Here is a 19416-nt window from a genome sequence, read left to right on the forward strand (position 1 = left end):
GGTTTTCTAATAGGTCTTGTAATGACTTCACTTCATAGCTTCATCTTTTCTAGCTAACTCACACTACAGTAACAAAACAATCGCAATCTGTCAAAGGTTAATCTGAAGAATGATGTCTGTTGGAACCTTTTGGCTGATGGGGGGAATCTCGTCACATTGCTGTTTTTTATAGTCTGGGATCCATCTTAGCACAGATGACACTGTGGTTTATCTGTTCTCTGTTTTATTTTTCTTCTCTCTTTCTGCTGGTGTAGAAGCAGATTTCTATTGTGTTACTTTGAATTCTCATGTTTCTGTGGTCGTGCAGGTCAATGGGAAGCAATACCCTTTAGCAAAGATCAAGTTGGGCAGGATGGGGGCGCTTCATCCAGCCAATCGTCTGGCAGCTTATCTGACAGGCAGAGTGGGGTCTACGAAGCAGCAACAATCTTCTTCATCGTCCGAGCCGTCTTGCAATCTTCAGAGTATCCCCCACGTCACATCTTCAGCTTACTGTGTCCCACCTGCTCCTGCAGCCTCCACTGTTGCCCCAGCTGTGGTCCAGTCACAGCCGCCAGCCACTCAGCCCACTCTTGCCACCCCTCTTTCCTCCTCTCTTCCTACTCCTCTTTCCACCCCTTCTGCAGGTAAGCACATATATCTGCAAATAAGCATAATTGGATGATGAAATTATGAGTAGTGCTATTACTACTACTTGTATTACTAATAATAGTCACAGTATTAAATAATATTTTAACTTAAAAATTTACCAACAGAAATTACATCAAGAATTGTTAATACTAGAGATGTGCCGATCAGGTTTTTTCCTGCCGATACCGATACCGATCACCCATGAGGGCCGATCACCGATACCGATCACATAATTTTTTWAATTTTTTTATCATAAACACTACCGGTTACATTATGTGGAAAAAGGAACCACATGAATTCACCTTAATTTAGACAAACACTTGTTTTTAATAACTTTTTCCAAGAAGAAAACTAAACAAAACAGGCATTGTGCAAATTGTACTGCTATTGGTAATACTGTCTTTAACAGACTGAAAACATATGAAGGCTCTGAAGAGGCTAAATAATGCAAAGAGCCAAAATAAAACCTCTCAACATTGCCAAAAGATTCAAGTATAAAACTTAACATTCAAAGGCAAATACAGGTTCCATTACTATAAACAATCCCGAGTTACTGCATGAAAACTTCCTGATAGCATGGCGGCTAGCTGATTACTGCTAGTTCTGATTGGCTGTTTCTGACTGAGCAGCGTAATTATGCAGAACAGGGAGGAGATCGGTTATTTTTTCAGATATTATCTGTCTCATGTTAGGACAGCGAAAGTTTTAATACGTATGTAAAATGTATTTTTTTAGGTTAGATGCTGCAGCTTTAAGCAGAGGTTCAGTGTGAGAGTCRCTACCAGGTGGAGTAGAAGCGGCGCTCTGTCTGTGAAATATTACTACATGTAGCGCGTAGCAGCAGTTCAACAGCGAGAGCAGAAGCAGCGTCTTACATCGCAGCTCGAAGACTTAAATAATTTTCCAGGTTATTTGTTTAGCTTTCTGACCGTCATGCTAATCCGGGTGAGTGTTTGTAGCTGTGCGCTGCTTTACCTCCTATCTGATCCTCCGTATGTCTTTTTTACTGCAGTGAGCCTCGATGTAGCCAAACTCTGTCAAGTATGGCATTGTTTTTATGTCGTATTAGCTTTGTTGTGTTGATSCATTTTGACATGCTTCAATTTTCCGCTGCAACACGCAAACGTCCCCATTCACTCAGTGCGTTATAGTTCCACATAGCTTAGGATTTGTTGCTGCACGTTTGCACAGAGTGAAGGAAAGAGGAGACCAGCTGCACAGGCAGACTGAGAAATGAGATGCAGGTGATCGGTATCGGCAACATGAGCCAATGATCACCGATTATGCACTTTTTCACGAAAATCGGCCGATTATGATCGGTGACCGATCGATCGGCATACCTCTAGTTAATACTGTTTCATCTTGTCTGTCATTCCGAACTCTTTCCCATTCAGTTTTGGTCTTAAACACACAAAAAAAAGTTTTCGGCAATAAAATTTCTTTTCGACGTTTTAATGATGTAATGTTTTTTTTTTATTTTTTTTTATTTTTTTTTATCTCTCTCTTTCTCACTGATTATTTCTGTTTTTATTTTAATTATGTAAAGCACTTTGAAATGCCTTGCTGCTGAAATGTGCTATACAAATAAAATTTGATTGATTGAAAATTCATTTATAAACATTTCTTAAACTTAGGTTTCTAAGAACTGCGGTGTGTTTTCTCAACCTTTGAATCAACCGTCTGTTGTTTCATGCACATCTAGACTCTGAGCCACACAACATGGTTATTGGACCTCCAAATCCACCTCAGAACTCGACCCCTCCTCAGCCGCTGCTGATTCAGGTTCCAAATCCTCCTAACGTGGCTGCTCCTTTGCTCCCGCCCCGGATCACTCAGTTCCCAGCTCAAAGGATGGTCCTGAAGCCAGTCCAGTCATCAGCGGGTGTCCAGTATTACCGAAAACCTGACGGAACCTTGGTCCAGCTGATTCCCACCAGCCAGCTGAGGCCTGGCAATCCATCAACAACCATCCATGGAGGAAGTGAGTGTTGAAACATGATGAGGATTTGTTGAATTCTGTCAAAATATTATTATAGAGCAGTGGTTCTTAACCTTTTTTGAGGTACCAAACCCACCAGTTTCATATGTGCATTCACTGAACCCTTCTGCAGTGATAAATAAAATATGATTTTTTCCCCCCCAAATTCAAGACATAGGGGTGACCCAACTAGAGTCTAGTTGGGTCACCCCAAGATCACCAAGTCTTCTTAAAAGGTAGAGTCTCTGAGAACAGTTCTTCAAAATATAATCAGTGTTTTCAGCAAAGTTGAGCTGACTGTCCAGGAACGACCCAATGTATTTAAAATTTGCCACAGTTTCAACAGGTTGGCCATCGAGAGAAACTGGAACCACTTTAAGGTCTTGTTTAGATAATTTAATTAGCTCTACATTCTTAAGAGAATGAAAAAATAATAAAGACTTGTGTTATTCTTATTTAGTAATGTAATTATATTAGTTGTGTTACCACCCCCACGCCACTAGAGGCAGTAGCAATCCCGAAAAGATGCGACTAAGGAGCAGATTTAGAAGTTCACCGAAAGCTACAGAATTTGGTAAAAACTGTGAACTTTGCTGAAGTAATTAAAGACACAAGTTCAAATCCATGCTGAGAGTGGAKCTCCTTCAATCAGGGCTCCTCCGCAGCTCTGATTGGCTAAGCAATGTAACGTGATCCTCTGCAGCAAGTGAGGGCAAAGCGGGGCGTCATCACGACTTTACACAAGTGTGTCTTTACCTCTGCGGCAGAGGCTCCGCCGAACCCCTGGGGTTCGATCGTACCCAGGTTAAGAACCACTGTTATAGAGTATTAATAGTGTTATATTAGTGCAGTTCAGCTCAGTAGGATGAACATCACTCTGTGTAGAATAAGATGCTGGTGTTGCAAAGAGTTACAGCGTCATGTTTAACTTTACCTTTAATTTAGTTTTAATCAGTGTTTTGACTAAAATGCTAGTTTGAGTGGCATTCAAGACATCTGTAGTCATTTTGGCTTTATTTAAATAAAATAAGTCATAAAGAAATGCTTAAAAATACCCCTCTCGTCTTTAAGGAGATGTATGTTTTTTTTGTCTTAATTTGCTTATATAGGAATAAATAGGGTTATTGTATTTTGAAATGCACATATTATCATTTATTTAAAAAAAATGGATTTGCTTTTCCCATCTGAAATACGACGTGCATTTGCTGTTGAATACATTCAAAACTGCTTATTAAATAAAAAATGTGAAGGAAGTGCGACAGTTTTAAAAGCATTCTAACTTTATATTTTTCTAATGGAGACGATGAAAGGATGTATAAACATTATTGAATTAAAAAATTATGTAGAAAGATGAGGAGCAAATCTAATGATACAAGTTTTTAAAAACAAATAAGTTAATCTTTGTTAGGATCTTAAGAAAAAGCTTGTTTGAACGTCTTCAGCTTCAACAATGTGAAATCAGAGGGAACCTGTTCCATAGAGGTCCAACAGTGAGGACAGAGCAGAGGTCAGACCACCTGAACCCAGTTAGACCGTGGAGTTTTAACAGTTCAGTAAAACGGAGAGGAGCTTTTTCATGTAGGGCCCTGAAAGTTACATATACTAAAATGAACAGGTAACCAGTATATTAATAACCAGAATATTAATTCAAATTTTTAAAAATGAAACATTTTTTAACCCCTTACAGAAATCTCTCTGCTGGCCGGGGTGCTCCAATCAACACATACTGAGAAAATAACTTTGTTGTCTTTTCCAAACCTTTAATCAACTGTCTGTTGTTTCATGTACCTCTAGACTCTGAGCCACAAAACTTGGTTGGTGGACCTCCAAACCCACCTCAGAACTCGACGACACCTAAGGACCCCCAGCCGCTGCTGATTCAGCTTCCAAATCCTCCTAAGGTGGTTAATTTGCTCCAGCCCCGGATCACTCAGTTCCCAGGCCAAAGGATGGTCCTGAAGCCAGTCCGGTCATCAGCGGGTGTCCAGTATTACCGAAAACCTGACGGAGCCTTGGTCCAGCTGATTACCTCTAACCTGCCAAGGTCTGACAATCCTCCAGCAACCGTTCACGGAGGAGGTAAGTGTTGAAACCCTGACAGGGCTGAATACTGTCAAAATATTGGTTGCAATATTGGTATGGGATATTATATCAACAAAGATCTGATCATACCCAGTTAAGTCCATTTGTTATTTGACTCGGTAAATAAGAAATTGTTCACATCCTAAACCCAAACCGTTCCAGATTCAGTCTGGACACTTTGCTACTAATGAAAGGAAATGTGAACAAGATAGTTGATCTTCATGGTTCTGGAATAGATTTCATCCATCCATCCATCCATCCATTTTCTTGCACCCTTGTCCCTCAGTGGGGTCGGGAGGGTTGCTGGTGCCCATTTCCAGCTAACGTTCCAGACGAGAGGCGGGGTCACTCTGGACAGGTCTCCAGTCTGTCGCAGGGCAACACAGAGACACACAGGACACACAACCATGCACACACACACACTCACACCTAGGGGCAATTTAGACAGACCAATTAACCTGACAGTCATGTTTTTGGACTGTGGGAGGAAACCGGAGTACCCGGAGAAAACCCACGCATGCACAGGGAGAACATGCAAACTCCATGCAGAAAGACCGGGGCTGGGAATCGAACCCAGAACCTTCTTGCTGCAAGGCAACAGCTCTACCAACTGCGCCAGTGTAAAGTAAATTTTTTTTAGCCCAATGAAGTTTTTCCCATCTTCTTCCTCCTCCTTCCTCTTCCTCAGGCCATTCTGCTTCCTGCGCCCAGCTGCCTCCTGTAGCGGGGGTGAAGAGGTCGGCTCTGACCAACCTGTCCTCTTCGTCCTCTGTGGTTTTACCTTCACCGTCTCCAGGAACCTCGTCTTCCTCCTCCAACCCCTCCATGCCACCATCCGTTTTTCTGTCCCCGCAGAGCACCTGCACGTTTAGGATCGTCCCCCCCCACCAGGTCAAGGACCCCATCTTTATCCAGCTCCCTTTCCTGCCCCCCACCCAAATAGTGGGATCAGAACGCGGCCTCATACGACTCCAGGGCCCCAGCCAACCTGTGAACTACACCCCCCTGGACCCCCCAATGTGTGAAAAAAAGGACACTCCAGTTGAGCGCCACGGCGATTCACCACAAACCCTGCTGACCGTCCAGACTGCCGCTCACAGGGGGCCCTCACCTCCGGCGCGGTCCCCCCTGTCCGAGTCCACCCCGGACTGTCACGGCCCTAAAGAGGAGTTTGCCTTTGACCCCATGGACCTGAACGTCGTGTTTGTGGACGAAGTGGTGGACTTGGTGTCCAGCAGCGAGACAGAGGACTCGTCCGACTTCAGGGAGTCTGACAGTGAGGACGAGAAGAATCAGGTGATTACAGACCAACGCAATGTTTTCATTTTGAAAGTTTCTTTTTTCTCTCATTAAAACAACATGAAGTTCTTATTAGTTCAGTGAACATTATTTAGATTTGCCCCCAGATGGATGAATCAGTCAGGAACAACTGGTCAGCTGGGGAAGTAAAAGTTACATCATTCTGTGATGAGCAGATTTAGATTCTGGTTAAAAAAATAAATTAAAAAGCTGTGATGCATTGATCAAAGGTTTTGTTACCGATTTCATTTTTGTGATGGTAATCTCACCTACTTCCTGGTTTTTTTTTTTGTTAGTTTGTTTTAAAGTGTTAAGATTAATAATGTTCATAAACTATATTTTTCTACTTAATTCTTTCATCCAACCATAACATAAATGTGCGATATCGCAAGATTACTATTTTACTCCAAAAAAATGAATTGACAGAGTCGATGAGGATATATTTGACTGGTGAGATTGATCCATTTATTTATTGTAAGACCAGAGGTGAATATCTGTGAGGGAGAGCAGTAGGTGCTACAAAGCTCTGCAGTAATCACATTATTACAGTGACATTTCAAGCATTATTTTCACAGATTATCTGTCTCATCACAAACTGTCACGACATGCTGACAGTTTTAACAAACATGGGGAAAAACCTTTCTGTAAAAGTTACATACTTAAGCTTTAGGACCTGATATTTGCAATTATTAGGATTAGCACAGCTAGCATTAAGACAGCATTATTTCTTTTTTTATTTTCACAAACCAGCTGGCTGTGTGTGGAATTTTTTTTGTTTCTTTTTTTTGCTCTGGTGACGATCACAGCATGTATTTTTCTGCAGAATGCAAAGCGCTGTAAAGGAGACCTGAAGAAGAAGAAGAAAAAGCGGCTGAGAAGTCGTGATGAAAACCAGTCAGTTCTGCCTCCATCAGCAGGTCTGAACACACATTTTATTATCCATAAATCAGAGTCTAAAAGCAGCTTTACTGCTGTAGATTACATCATTTGAATCAAACTGTGGGATCTAATGGGACCTTTATGGCAGCGGTGTCTCTTTCATGTTTCTGTGCAGAAAAGGTTGCAGTGAAAAATATTTTTCTTTCAGATTTTCATTTAGCTTTAAGCCAAATAAGACAGGCAGCAAAATTAGTTTTGTAAAAAAAGATCTCTGCTGAGAAATACAAAGTGAACAGAGGCACAAATACTCAGTCAGTGTTTTGTCCTTCATTTGTCTCAAAGCTGATGAATTGGTTCAGTTGCTCAGTCTTTGGTGTTTTTATGCAACTTAAAAAGTCTTAATACCCATTTGCAACTAAGTGTTTCCATCATATATCATTTCTGAACTTTTTCCCACCTTTTTTACGTGACCTCTGACCTCCAAAACACAAAGACAAACGTCAGTCTCTTAGAGAATAAGTGATCAGAGGCTGTGGCTGAACCCACCCCAGGTATAAGAGGTGATGGGAGGTCAAGCAGAGTTGTTCTGTTTCTTCCTCTTGAATGATTACAGTTTGGTTTCCACTGCAGGAAAAAGTTCTGAAAGGATTTTTATTTTCTTCTATACAAACCAGGCAGTCTGAGAGGACTGTGCAGACTTTTCATATCAACTTTAAGGTGAACGAATCACCAAATATTTATGTCCAAATGTGAAGCAAGGTTTTTTTTTGTTGTTGTTTTTTTTTAGTTTAAGTGCTTTTGCATAATTGGAAACAAACATTTTTCTGCTTAAATAATCTAAACACATTTAGCAGGTCTGTCGGTAGCAGGTGTGTGTTGGAACACCAACACACACCTGGCTGACCTGACCAGTTCTGGGTGTGTTCTCTGGTTCTGTGACAGTGGGTCAGGCTGCAGCTGCCAGGATGGAGGTCCAGGGTCTGATTTACGTCTCATCTGAGGAGGAAAGCCCCAAGAGGAAAACGATCACTAATGTAAGACATGTTTACACAACTAGAGTCAGGTTATCTGCAAAGAGTCGCATCTCCACAGCACTTCTACTTCCTACTTTAAATTTGTTTTATTTCATCTGTTAACCTGTTGACTATGATGCTTTCATCATTAAAGTTCCATAAAAATGTTTGATCCACTTAAAGATATGTTTTTGTTTTGGTTTTTTACTGTAAAATGTTTCACCAAAATTATTTTCATAACAATCAAAGAGAACCAGAGTGAATATAAAAAGCAGTTTTCTGATAAAGACTTTATTAAGAAAAAAAGCAATCTATACCTTATAGAATCTCACTTGATATTTGAAATGTTTTGAAAATTGTCCTGATTTTTCACATTTCTAGGCAATCAAGGCAAAGTCAGTCAAATTTGTTACATCCCAATTTTTTGTGCAAGAATAAAAATGTCTACTAATAGAATAAAATAAAAATAAAAAAACTTGAAAATATTTTAATATTTAGTTTTTATTTGCAGATAACTTCTAAAATTATAAGTAAAAGAAAATTTTGTCAGACTAAAGAACAGGCCTTGAAACAACTTATTTTTCTTTTCTTTTTCTTCTTTTTTCTTTTTTGCCTTCCTGTACATTTTTCTAGTTCCAGACACATATTTTTCTCTCTGCTGTCTTTACATCTTTCTTGTCATGATGGCCTTTTCACTGAATCAGATACACTACATTATTCAGTTCATTTAGTAAAGCAACTCGTGCCAGAAGTTCCGTTCAAAATATTTGCACGGTCACAGAATCCTCCTCTGACAAACAAATGTGTGCAGCCACATAAATACAGATGCCAGACTGCTCTGAAGCTGCAAAATGGCTGCTGACTTGACTGGGCTTCATCTGTTTCTTGGTGTGGCAGGGCGCTGCTGCAGCTGCAGCTGGTGAGCTAACAGGTGATGGCCAGCTGGGAACCGGTCAGCAGGAGGCTTGGAGCAGTACTTTGGAAAACCTGGAGGGGAACAGTGGATGTGGAGCGGCTCAGCAGCAGATAGAGATGGCCATTAATTCAGAGTAAGAAGTGAAGCCACATCACTGTGAGCTAACCAGACTGGTAACTAGTTGGTTAGTTGGTGTTTGACAGGTTCAGCAGGTTCTCAATACTTGATATGTAACATTTCTAAGACCTAAACTCGTCTTCGTGTGTAATCTGGGATTTTCTGTTTTTCAGCTTGGAAGCTGAAGTGGACTCCGGAAATTCTCAAAGGACCCAGATTAACGTTCAGGTGTGTAATACTGTAACCGTGGGAGACCAGCAGGTTCTGTGATGCATCTATTTTTAGTGAATCAGTTATCAGATGTAAAAAATATTGGAATTTAGTTTATTTGTGCAAAATAAAGGAAGATGACCATTTGCAGTTGCTGAAAGTTCTGGTTAGGAAACATGATTAATATATGTAACGTGATTTTTTTTTTCCCTTTCTCTCTTTATGTTGGTGTTGGATACCATTAGTGGTGAAACGATTAATATGATTAATTGATAACTGAAATGATTAACTAATTTAGTAATCGATTACTTGTTAAATGGAGTATATAGACTCTTATAAAGAAAAAGTCATTTTCTCAAAGAACAACAATATTGAACAAAAAATCTATGCATTTTGCAATTAAAATAAAAAAGCCTTTTTCTGTAAATATGTTCTACCCAGAACTAAAAGCAACTTTTAAGTTTTTCTTATTTAAGAAATGAATTGAAATATTGATTGGTGTTTTTAATATTGTCTATAATAACAATTTTATATCCAATTTAATTGTCAGAATAATCAATAAAATAATTGATTAGTAAAATAGTTGTTAATTGCAGCCATAAAAATGATAGGAAAAAACAGCTAAACAAAAAAAAAGAAGAAAGCTAGAAAAATCCCATCTGCAGCAACTTTGATACATTTCACTTTTCATTTAAAGACTTGTGAAGCTTACGGGTGTGTGTGCGTGTGTGTGTGCGTGTGTGTGTGTGTGTGTGTGTATTTGTGTGCAGCACCACAAATCCAATGCAAGTTGCAGAAAGCATCGAGCCCAGATGAAGCAGACGTTCCTCCAGTTGAGGAGGGAAGTGTTACCAGCTGATGACAGCATGTCCAGAACCTCCCTGCTGGAAAAGGTGTGCAATCAGTTCTCCAACCACCTTTGTGCATGGGTGCGCGCATGTGTGTGTGCGTGCACTCGTGTGTGTGTTGGTCTGAAGACGTTCACAGTGTGTTCTGCTGCAGGCCGTACAGGTGATCCAGGAGCTGAGGAGCTGTGAGGAAGACCTGAAGAGGAAGAAAAGGAGCCTGGTGCGGAGACGGGATGAGTTCCTGTCCATTCTGGCTCCCTCAGCAGGTGGAAAGACTTCTTATCTGAGTCTAAACACAACCTGGGGATTGATCTGGATTACATCATTTAGACTAGCGGTTCTCAACGTGGGTGGTACCGCCCCCCAGGGGGCGTTCAGAGGACGACGGGGCGCTGGCGGACATTTTTACAAAAGGGGGGCGCTGGAATTCCTCTGGGGGGCGTTTGGTCGAAGGTAAACTTTACACCTTAAATGCACAACAATGCCAGTTTAGACTTTGAGCAACTTGGTAAAACTGTATTGTGTAACATTAAATCATGCTTGGCTGCAACKRTATMGATGGCAGCTCTTCTTCTATTCAGTGTTTGTAGCTTTTGGCACAGCTCTGCTCCTGCTAGTAACTTCTCCTAGCGTTACAGTTCAGCGTTACACCGGCTGATGACGTTGCTGAGATTCACTATGTCTGGTATTTTTGCCAGTACTATGATCATGTTAAGCAGCAACTTATATTAAAAAGTGCTTTATTTCCGTTTGAAGGCTGCACGCTTCCATGGAAGAACAACAGAAAATCGCTCTTGTAAACATGCAATTACTATAATCACGATACCCTGACTTTGTATCCCACTGAAAAATGAACCCATTTAAATAAAGAAATCCCTCCATGGCTGATACGACGATAGAGAGCGTTCATTTTATAGCGTTAACATCGGTGCTGTCACGGTGTAAAACGGTGTGATGGAACAACGGTACCACAGCACTTTAAAATTTCAATAATCAAAATACCGAAATTGTTTCCGTTGTTTTAAAAGGTTTATTTCAGACTGCCTTTTCCCCATAGATACGTTTCACGACGGCCCTGCACCTTAGGGGGTTAAAAAAAAAATGACGCGCACATTGCGCAAAACTCTGAAACAGGAGAAGCGGGACATAAAACGGAGCGACGAACTAGATGTGAATTATGGCATAAAAACAGAGAATCCGACACTGAACAGTGAAAAATCAACACATGATGTGAAACACATGACGATTAGGCGGCGCAGCAGCTGATGAGTGAAGATTACTGATGGTGAGCGTCAATAAATGATCAAATAAATGTAGCAACAGGAAAGAAACTAAAACGGACATAGCAATAAACCAAGAGAGGATAAAACTAATCAAAGGAAACTAAATGGAACTGAAGGAAGAACAAAATGCAAGAATAAACTAAGAAACTAAAGTAAATACAGAGGAATAAACTGGTATGGCAAGACCTTTCACGCAATTATTAATACAGAGGACTGTCTGGCAAGAATAAACGGACACCATTTCCAGATAAAAGGCAAAATAATATGTTGAAATGTCATGGGTTTGTTGAGACCACATCTAGTACTGAGAATAAATATATTTTATAGACCATAACAGTAAAGAACTTATCACTTATTTATGTTTTTAATTAGATTTGATATATTTATTTCTTCAATATTATTTTTCATGTCAGTGTTAATGTCATGAGGCTGATGACTCCATGACATTTTCAATTTGACTCATTAGGATTTGATTAAGAACCAGATTTGTTCTTTGTAATTTCTGTCCAGTAAAACTATTAATCTATAAATCAATAGGCAGGTCTATATAAAGATATAATCCATGTTTCTATCTCATATTTGTATGGCATTAAAAGGACCTGGAACTTTTGTTTTTCCACTGAAAGCTCTGGTTTGCACAATAAATGCCATGTGGGTGAAATTTTATGGATGATACTCTGATGTCCCATTCTCCTGAAGGCAGCACAGAGCTRCACCACCAGAAWCWGACAGAAACACTAAAGAGAAGAAGAGCTATGATTAATGTAGTTACAGTTCTATCCATGTTTTAATGTTGCAGAGCTCAGTCGTTTTGCAAATAGTTCAGTTTAAACTGGCATGTTGAACATCTTTTATCTGGTCATTTTGTGGAATATTTAACAACTAGAAAATGACACAGAACAAGAATATTTCTTCCACTCTGATTGGCTGCTGTTAGGTCTACCAATTTTAACTTGAATGTTCATTGCATTTTTCATAGACGCCTGTGAAAATAATTTCTATTCTCATGGCTTTTTTGTTCTCTGGGAAATTATTGTTGATGATAAATACAGAAACAAGCATAAAACTCAAAATATCTACAATAGTGATAATTATATTAATAAAATAATAGTCAGTTCAAAGTAGCCTACAGATTCTTTGGTGGGGGGCAGTGAGGGACCTGGATAAAGACTGGTAAAGACAACCAAAAAAGGTTGAGAAACACTGATTTAGACGGAACTGTCAAATCTGATAGAGGTGCAGGAAAAAAAATGTATTCAATAGAGAATCGCAATTCCAAGTACTGGGAATTCTGAATCAATTCAAAAATCAATTTTAGCCTGCTTGATTTTCTGTAAAATAGTAAAATTGTATTTGTAATTTTTAGATTTTTTTTTTTTTTAAGAGAAAGTCAACCAGCTAAGCTAACCTCATACTGGTAATTTGAGTGACAGATTTTTACACACAAACTTCTGTTTTGTTTAAATATAAACTGATGGAATTTGATACAGTATGGAACTTCTTAGAATTGTTTTAACTAGATGGTTTATTTGTTTACAGTGTCTTTCCTCTTAACACTCAGATGGTTTAAACAGGATCTCCAGACCGTTTGAACAGAAAAGTCGTTTCTTAATCAAAAATTGTTTCAGATCTGAATATAGTTTCTGAATCAAATCATGACCATAAAAATCAGAAACGAATCTCTAGACGGTGACAGATTTGCATTTCTAGAATCTGGCATATCTCCTAGAATAAGCTGCCATATCTGTAAATGATGCCAGTTTGTCAGATTAAGTTAAAGGAGAATTGCGGAATGTCGCTTTATTTGCACTTTTACCACAAACCTGCATCATATCAGTCCACATCCTTTTAAAATGGAACAAACAAGATAAATCTTTAAGTAGTAACTAAACCACAAATCAACCTCCCCCCGATAAACTGTCTTAAATTGGTCCAAAAGGGCGCCATCTTTATTTCTGTGCAAATTTTGACATTCTTGTGTAAAAAAGTTTAATTATGAAATGTATTGACATCAGGTGATGGCCAGCTGGGAACCGGTCTGGATTGGAGCGGAAGTTTGGAAAACCTGGAGGGGAACAGTGGATGTGGAGCGGCTCAGCAGCAGATAGAGAAGATAGAGATGACCACGAATTCAGAGTAAGAAGTGAAGCTACATCACTGTGTGCTGACCAGACTGGTAACTAGTTGGTTACTGGTAACTAGTGGGTTATTTGGTGCTCGACAGCTTCATGTCTTCAGCAGGTTCTCAATACTTGATATATAACATTTCTAAGATCTAAATGTGTCCTCCTGTGTAATCTTGGATGTTCTGTTTTTCAGCCTGGAAGCTGAAGTGGACTCTCCAATCTCTCCAGGAACCGAGCAGCTTGGTCAGGTGTGTATTACCGTAACCTTGGGAAACCAGCAGGTCCAGTAGATAGGTTATAATGTTATTCCCTCATCAAAAACATACCTGGAGTTTTGTTTTGATTCTTTCATGCATGTTTGGGAAATCATTTAATCTCCATGGCAACCATTCAGTTGTGCAAAACACCTGAGTGGGCCTAGCCCCGCCTTTGAGACACAGCTCCTCCTCAGAGCTGCAGTTTTCAAGCTTCTGCGCCTCACAGAGCAGCCCTCCCTCACTCAGCTCCTTCAGACTAGCCAGCTGCAATTAGCAAACACCTGGAGGAACTGCACATCTACTGGGTTCAGTATAGGAGCTACTTCTCAGTACAGTGCTTGTAAAAATGTTGCTAAATGGTTAATAGAGGAACTTATCATGTTGTGAAGACTTCCTGAAGGCGCAGCTTCAAAAAGAGCAGAAGCTTTTAAAGAGACAGGTTTCAAGATGTTAAATCAAAARTAAAATTTTTAAGTCATATAGCATTTTTATAATAACTCAACATAGTAATTTGATTGTGCTATAAAATTGTACTGTGTGCCTGGAAAATGCATAAAACTGCCACTTTAACGATTAAAAAAAAAAAAAAAAGAAATTATATGAGCTCATGAGACGGCTGCTTTGTGGACTAAATGAACTTGGAGTGTTTGTGGGTTTTAGGCTCCTCAGGAGGTCCAGAAGCTTCCAACAGAGGCGGAGAGCCTGTTGTCCAATCAAAGCTTGAAGAAGGGAGATGATAAAGACGCACACACTGAGGACGACTGCAGCACACCAGGTCTGACACTAACCTTTTTTTACTTTACTTTGGCCTCTTAGAATGAATTAGAATCAGGGAAATCACAAACAATGATTGAGTTTTTATCTCTGCACAACTTCAGGATCATGCTGCATTCACTGTACCTCCAAAGTGTGAAATCAAACTACTTTTCTGCTCACCAGTCAGACTCGGTGCTTGACCACCAAACATGCTTGATTGTACAGTTGCATTTTAATTAGGACTGATCCACTTTTTAACTTCCAGTACCGATACAGAGAAACAGCTGAAACATTAGGTTTTTTTAAACACAGACATAAATTTACTGAATTACCGATTAATGTGCTAACTCTGCACCAGTACATCACACTGAAATACACCAACAGCTTCACTGGAAAAACAACTTTAGTTTAGTTAGTGCAATTAGGAGTAGAACAACCAATGGAAAATAAATAATAAAGAAACTGAAACTGACTAAAACAATAGATTGATTACTTTGGTCAAGCATGTAAAATAAATTTTAAAGAGGTTCAGAAAGTCCAATTAAGAATACTAAGTATGATGTAGAATAAATAATTAAGCATGATGGAGTTCAGAGCACAACACATAGAATTAGACTGAATGGATCTGGCTTTATGGATTGGGAACATTTTGGGCACAAAGCTCCTCCTCTGAGCTGCAGTCTCCAAGCTTCTGCTCACAGAGCTGCCCTCCTTCACTCAGCTCCTCCAGACTAGCTGGCATTAATTGGCAAACACCTGAGCTCATAATGCAAGCTACTTCTCAGTGCAACACTCCTAACAATGATTGTAAGCAGCATAATGGAATCGTGATGTTATGATGTTATGCTGAAGGAGGAGTGGCAGAAAAAGGAGGAGCTTCTTAAAGAGACAAAGGACCGATTTCAAGACATCAAATTACAAAGTCTAATTTCTTTTAAGTTATTTTTGATAAACAGCATTTAGATATTAATTAAGATAATAAGTCACCACATGTAATTTATGTTTGATGAAAAGCTGTGATTGTCTGTTAAGCAGTTTCTGCTTGGCTCCTCTGTGAGCAAGTGACATTTACAGAACCTGAGAGTTGGGCCAGTCAAGGATTTTTTTTTTTTTTTGTTTTTCTTCACCAAAGTAGTTTCAGTGTTAAACTGTTTTCATTTCTGCTGGTGATCGCTTTGCAACAATTCTTTCTTTTTCCCATTGCTGCAACCTCCGGGCCTGGTCAACTGAATCCAGCTCTGAGCCGGGTCATAGAGTAACAGCCGCTCTCATCAGCAGCTGGTGGCGTCCGATCAAAATGTTTGAAGTTTCTGACTTGTTTTTGATTTTTGATCTGCCTAATCAAATCAGTAAAAACACACCAGAGCCTCGCTGTGCAGGGCCGCTGGAGTCATTCATTAGATTTCCGTCATCAAACTGTCTCGGTTCACTGTGATCCTGTGAGACTGTTCTGGAAAACCAAACTGGTTCTTTCATAAAACCAGTAAAGAACAGAACCAGAAGCCGCCTGCCGGCCATGACTCGTGGATAGATACTTTTAAACTCTGGATGGGTAAACTGTGAAGGAGGAGAAGTGTAAATATTTATGGATCAGCTTGTCTGTCATGCCATCAGTGTGGTATTTGCTAATGTAAGCTCTCTCACTGGATGATGTGGTTCAGAGGACTTTTATAGTCCTGCATATTGCAAAAACAAGGCAGATTAGAAAAATCCTCTGTGGAGAAGCTGTTTTGATTTTGGTAGTTTTCATTTCCACACATTTACTTTGTAAACCTTCCTAAAGGCAGAACATTTTAGATGTTATGAGCGAAAACCTCCATAAATCACTTGGAAATATGTTCTTTATTATGGAAACATGTCAAGTAAATGTGATATGTCACATGTTTGGTGGTTTTCTTGAATCTGTTGTGTTTTTGGCTGCAGGGACGGAGACGCTGCAGCACCTGCTGACCAATCAAAAGCAGCCTGAGATGGAGAGGAGGCAACAAACAACCAATGACGTCTCAGTGGAGGACGTCCTCTGTGTAGCCATCCCTACAGGAGACGCTGGCCCCCTGCAGGCCCCGCCCGCAGCCATCCAGCTGAAGCCTCTCCGTCAGCCTGTCTTGCATGTGTCCGACGGCGCGCCGGCTCCTCCAGACACCAAACGGATAAAGACCGTTCCAAACATTCTGTCTCGCAGCAGGAACCGAGACCTGCCTCAGAAAACGTCAGCTGAGAAGAGTAAGACGGCAGCAGCAACATAACACGTAGACAAAACCACTTAACTGGGTCAGGAAGCGGATGAATGTAGCTGCGTTTCCATTAATGGTAAAATGGAAACGACGAAAATACATTCATTTGATGGAAACACACCAATGATGTGAAAATCTTTTTTGGAAAAAAACTCACGTTTTTTGGGCAAAAAGCTTTAGCGACAGGATGAGGTGGTTCCTCTGCCATATTGACATAGATGTATTTTGCAAAACTGCAATGGAAACATTTTTTTGTGATCAACATCTGGATGTTACTACTGGCGGAAACAACAAAGAGACAGGAAGTTGTAGGATATTTGATATGATATCATTTTTCTTTGGTACAAGCTTCAGTGAGACTTCAGAGGTTACACATGCCTTACGTTATTGATGTAGAAGGAAAATGATGGATAGGTTATAGAAATGAGGAGGAATGTAGTCTGGATAACTCCAATGTAAAAAAGGGGAGAGGTAAATGGGAATAACCAACACCAAAAATGTACAAAGGTTTTTAACGTGCACAAAAAAGAGCACATTTCAGCTACTGTACATGCTGAGCAAGCAATGTGAAAGATGAAAGGATGTCTAAACCAGTCAGAGTGAAGCTGGGTAATCAGTCCTGAAACACATCAAACCAAATCTCCAGTCAGTTCTCACCATGTTAGAGCATATCACTTTCTCCAATTTTTAAAAAATTTTTTGTTTTGACTGTAATTTTCCAAAATGGAACTAAGCTGTTATTTTTGTCTACCCTAAAAACCTCTAGTTTCCTGCTGCTGATTACTGTGTTTCTCCACAGCACCACCCATGGATAAAGTGCTGTTTGCCGCTCCTCCAGGAAGTACACCGCACCGAACCCAGGAGCTTCAGCCGCTGCTGGCTGCAGCTCCGCCTGCGTTTCTGCTGGTGTCTGCCGAACCCAGCCAGATGGGAGTCCCCCTCCCCAGGCTGGCCCTGCCCCCTCAGGCTCTGGCCCTGCCTCCTCAGGGTCCAGCTCCGCCCCCTCATGCTCTGGTCCCGCCCCCTGGTCTTCCTTACCCTCCCTTAGACGTCGGACAATCTGATCCTGCTGGACTGATGGCCCGACAGGACTCGGACAATGAGAGCCTGTCGTCCCTCCTTAACGAAATTGTTTTTCTTAACCAGCAGACTGTTGCCACGGCTACTACAGCAGTGATTGATCCTTCGATGGCGGGCAGATCCGAGGAACAGAAGCATGCCTCCGAGCACCCAGGGCCAATTTTAGGGAACGCTAATGAAGGTGTGCTGGCCCCACCCCCTCTGCTGCACATGAAGGTGGGAGGAGCCAAAGAGGCGGGACTAGGCAGTAATAACGAAGCAACAGTGGGAGGGGCTGGGACCGCGGGCGTGGCCTGGAGGCCCATGCCTAGGCTGGTTCCTCTGGGGCTGAGGGGAAACTCCCCCAGCTGACTTCACGTCACCTGAGCAGCGACCGGGAATGACTAGAAATGGATTTTCTTTCTACTCCCGAAGCCGAATCAGATGGATTTATTCAACACGGCTCTGATTTTTCTGTTTGATCTCTCACAATCGCCGAGTTCTGCGGCAAAGCTGCAACTTTTCTGCTTTAGACTTTGTGGACTGAGATGACGTCAGCCGCCTTGGAGCAGAGCAGAGAAGAGCTGATCTGCTGATCTCCACACATTTTGGTTTTCATCCTTCGATAGACAGAGAAATCCACATGAACTATTCAACAACCTTTCATCGTGCAGATGTTGCCACCCAAGAAAGTCTCAGCATAACCAGGCGCAGCAACCTTTGTTAACAGAATGAAAGGTGTTAAAGGAAAAAGATGGATGCTTCAAAATCAGACAGCAGAAACCTGGACTGGTTCAGAATCATCAGACTCTCATTAAAAGAAAAACTCAAACCAAGTTATGAATAACTCCCACTCCATAGTTACAATATCTGAGAGAATATAAGTTAATTTCCCTTAAAGAATATCTTTTTTTTCTTTTTTTTTCTCCTAAATTTTGACTCGATAAAGTTTGGTGTAAAATAATAAAAATTCCACTTTCTCCTAAATATTGTTTGCTGCTAAAGTTTCTACTTCTATCAGTCAGAGGTTTGTTGACATGCAGTATTCACTTCCTTCACACTGACCCACTCGTCATGTCGAGTCTTCTCCTGTCACCACCTGGGATGATTCCGGTGAACGTCTCCGGAGTAAGATGGTTCAGTTCGGTTTCTTTGTTTGGAAGTTCAAATAAGTGCAAATCGTTGTTCTTTAAGAATTCTGCCTCGTGTCGCTTAAGTTTGGAATTTATTTTTATTTGTGTTAAAAACTTTTGAAGTAGGTGATGTTACTTGTTTAACACTTTAATATTAATAAAGATTTTTTTTTAATAAACTTGTGTTTTTGGCTTTGATCTCCATCCATTTTCTTCCGCTTATCCGGGGTCGGGTCGCGGGGGCAGCAGCTTCAGAAGGGAGGCCCAGACTTCCCTCTCCCCAGCCACTTCTTCCAGCTCCTCCGGGGGAATCCCAAGGCGTTTCCAGGCCAGCCGAGAGACATAGTCCTTCCAACGTGTCCTGGGTCTTCCCCGAGGCCTCCTTCCGGTGGGACGTGCCCGGAACACCTCACCAGGGAGGCGTCCAGGAGGCATCCTGACCAGATGTCCGAGCCACCTCAACTGGCTCCTCTCAACGTGGAGGAGCAGCGGCTCTACTCTGAGTCCCTCCCGGATGACCGAGCTTCTCACTCTATGTCGAAGGGAGAGTCCAGCCACCCTGCGGAGGAAACCCACACAGCAAATTCAAAAGTGTT

At 40.9% G+C, this 19416-nt stretch overlaps 1 protein-coding gene across 3 annotated transcripts in view; it reads left to right on the top strand.

Moving 5' to 3' along the window:
* mgaa (MAX dimerization protein MGA a) overlaps positions 1-18674 on the top strand; it is a 37814-nt gene extending 19140 nt beyond the window's left edge. For all 3 annotated transcript variants that reach the window (XM_008398720.2, XM_017302457.1, XM_017302456.1), the window contains exons 15-29: positions 308-626; positions 2333-2611; positions 4403-4687; positions 5379-5986; positions 6813-6906; positions 7811-7902; positions 8779-8930; positions 9088-9142; positions 9895-10017; positions 10127-10238; positions 13271-13391; positions 13575-13629; positions 14299-14413; positions 16318-16617; positions 17428-18674. In XM_008398720.2, the coding sequence (XP_008396942.1) occupies positions 308-626; positions 2333-2611; positions 4403-4687; positions 5379-5986; positions 6813-6906; positions 7811-7902; positions 8779-8930; positions 9088-9142; positions 9895-10017; positions 10127-10238; positions 13271-13391; positions 13575-13629; positions 14299-14413; positions 16318-16617; positions 17428-18059 (3342 nt within the window). In that variant the 3' untranslated portion in view covers positions 18060-18674. The remainder of the gene's footprint in view (positions 1-307; positions 627-2332; positions 2612-4402; positions 4688-5378; positions 5987-6812; positions 6907-7810; positions 7903-8778; positions 8931-9087; positions 9143-9894; positions 10018-10126; positions 10239-13270; positions 13392-13574; positions 13630-14298; positions 14414-16317; positions 16618-17427) is intronic.
* Positions 18675-19416: the final 742 nt, after the last annotated feature.

The sequence above is a fragment of the Poecilia reticulata genome, linkage group LG22 (assembly GCF_000633615.1).
Source record: "Poecilia reticulata strain Guanapo linkage group LG22, Guppy_female_1.0+MT, whole genome shotgun sequence".
NCBI classification, from domain to species: domain Eukaryota; kingdom Metazoa; phylum Chordata; class Actinopteri; order Cyprinodontiformes; family Poeciliidae; genus Poecilia; species Poecilia reticulata.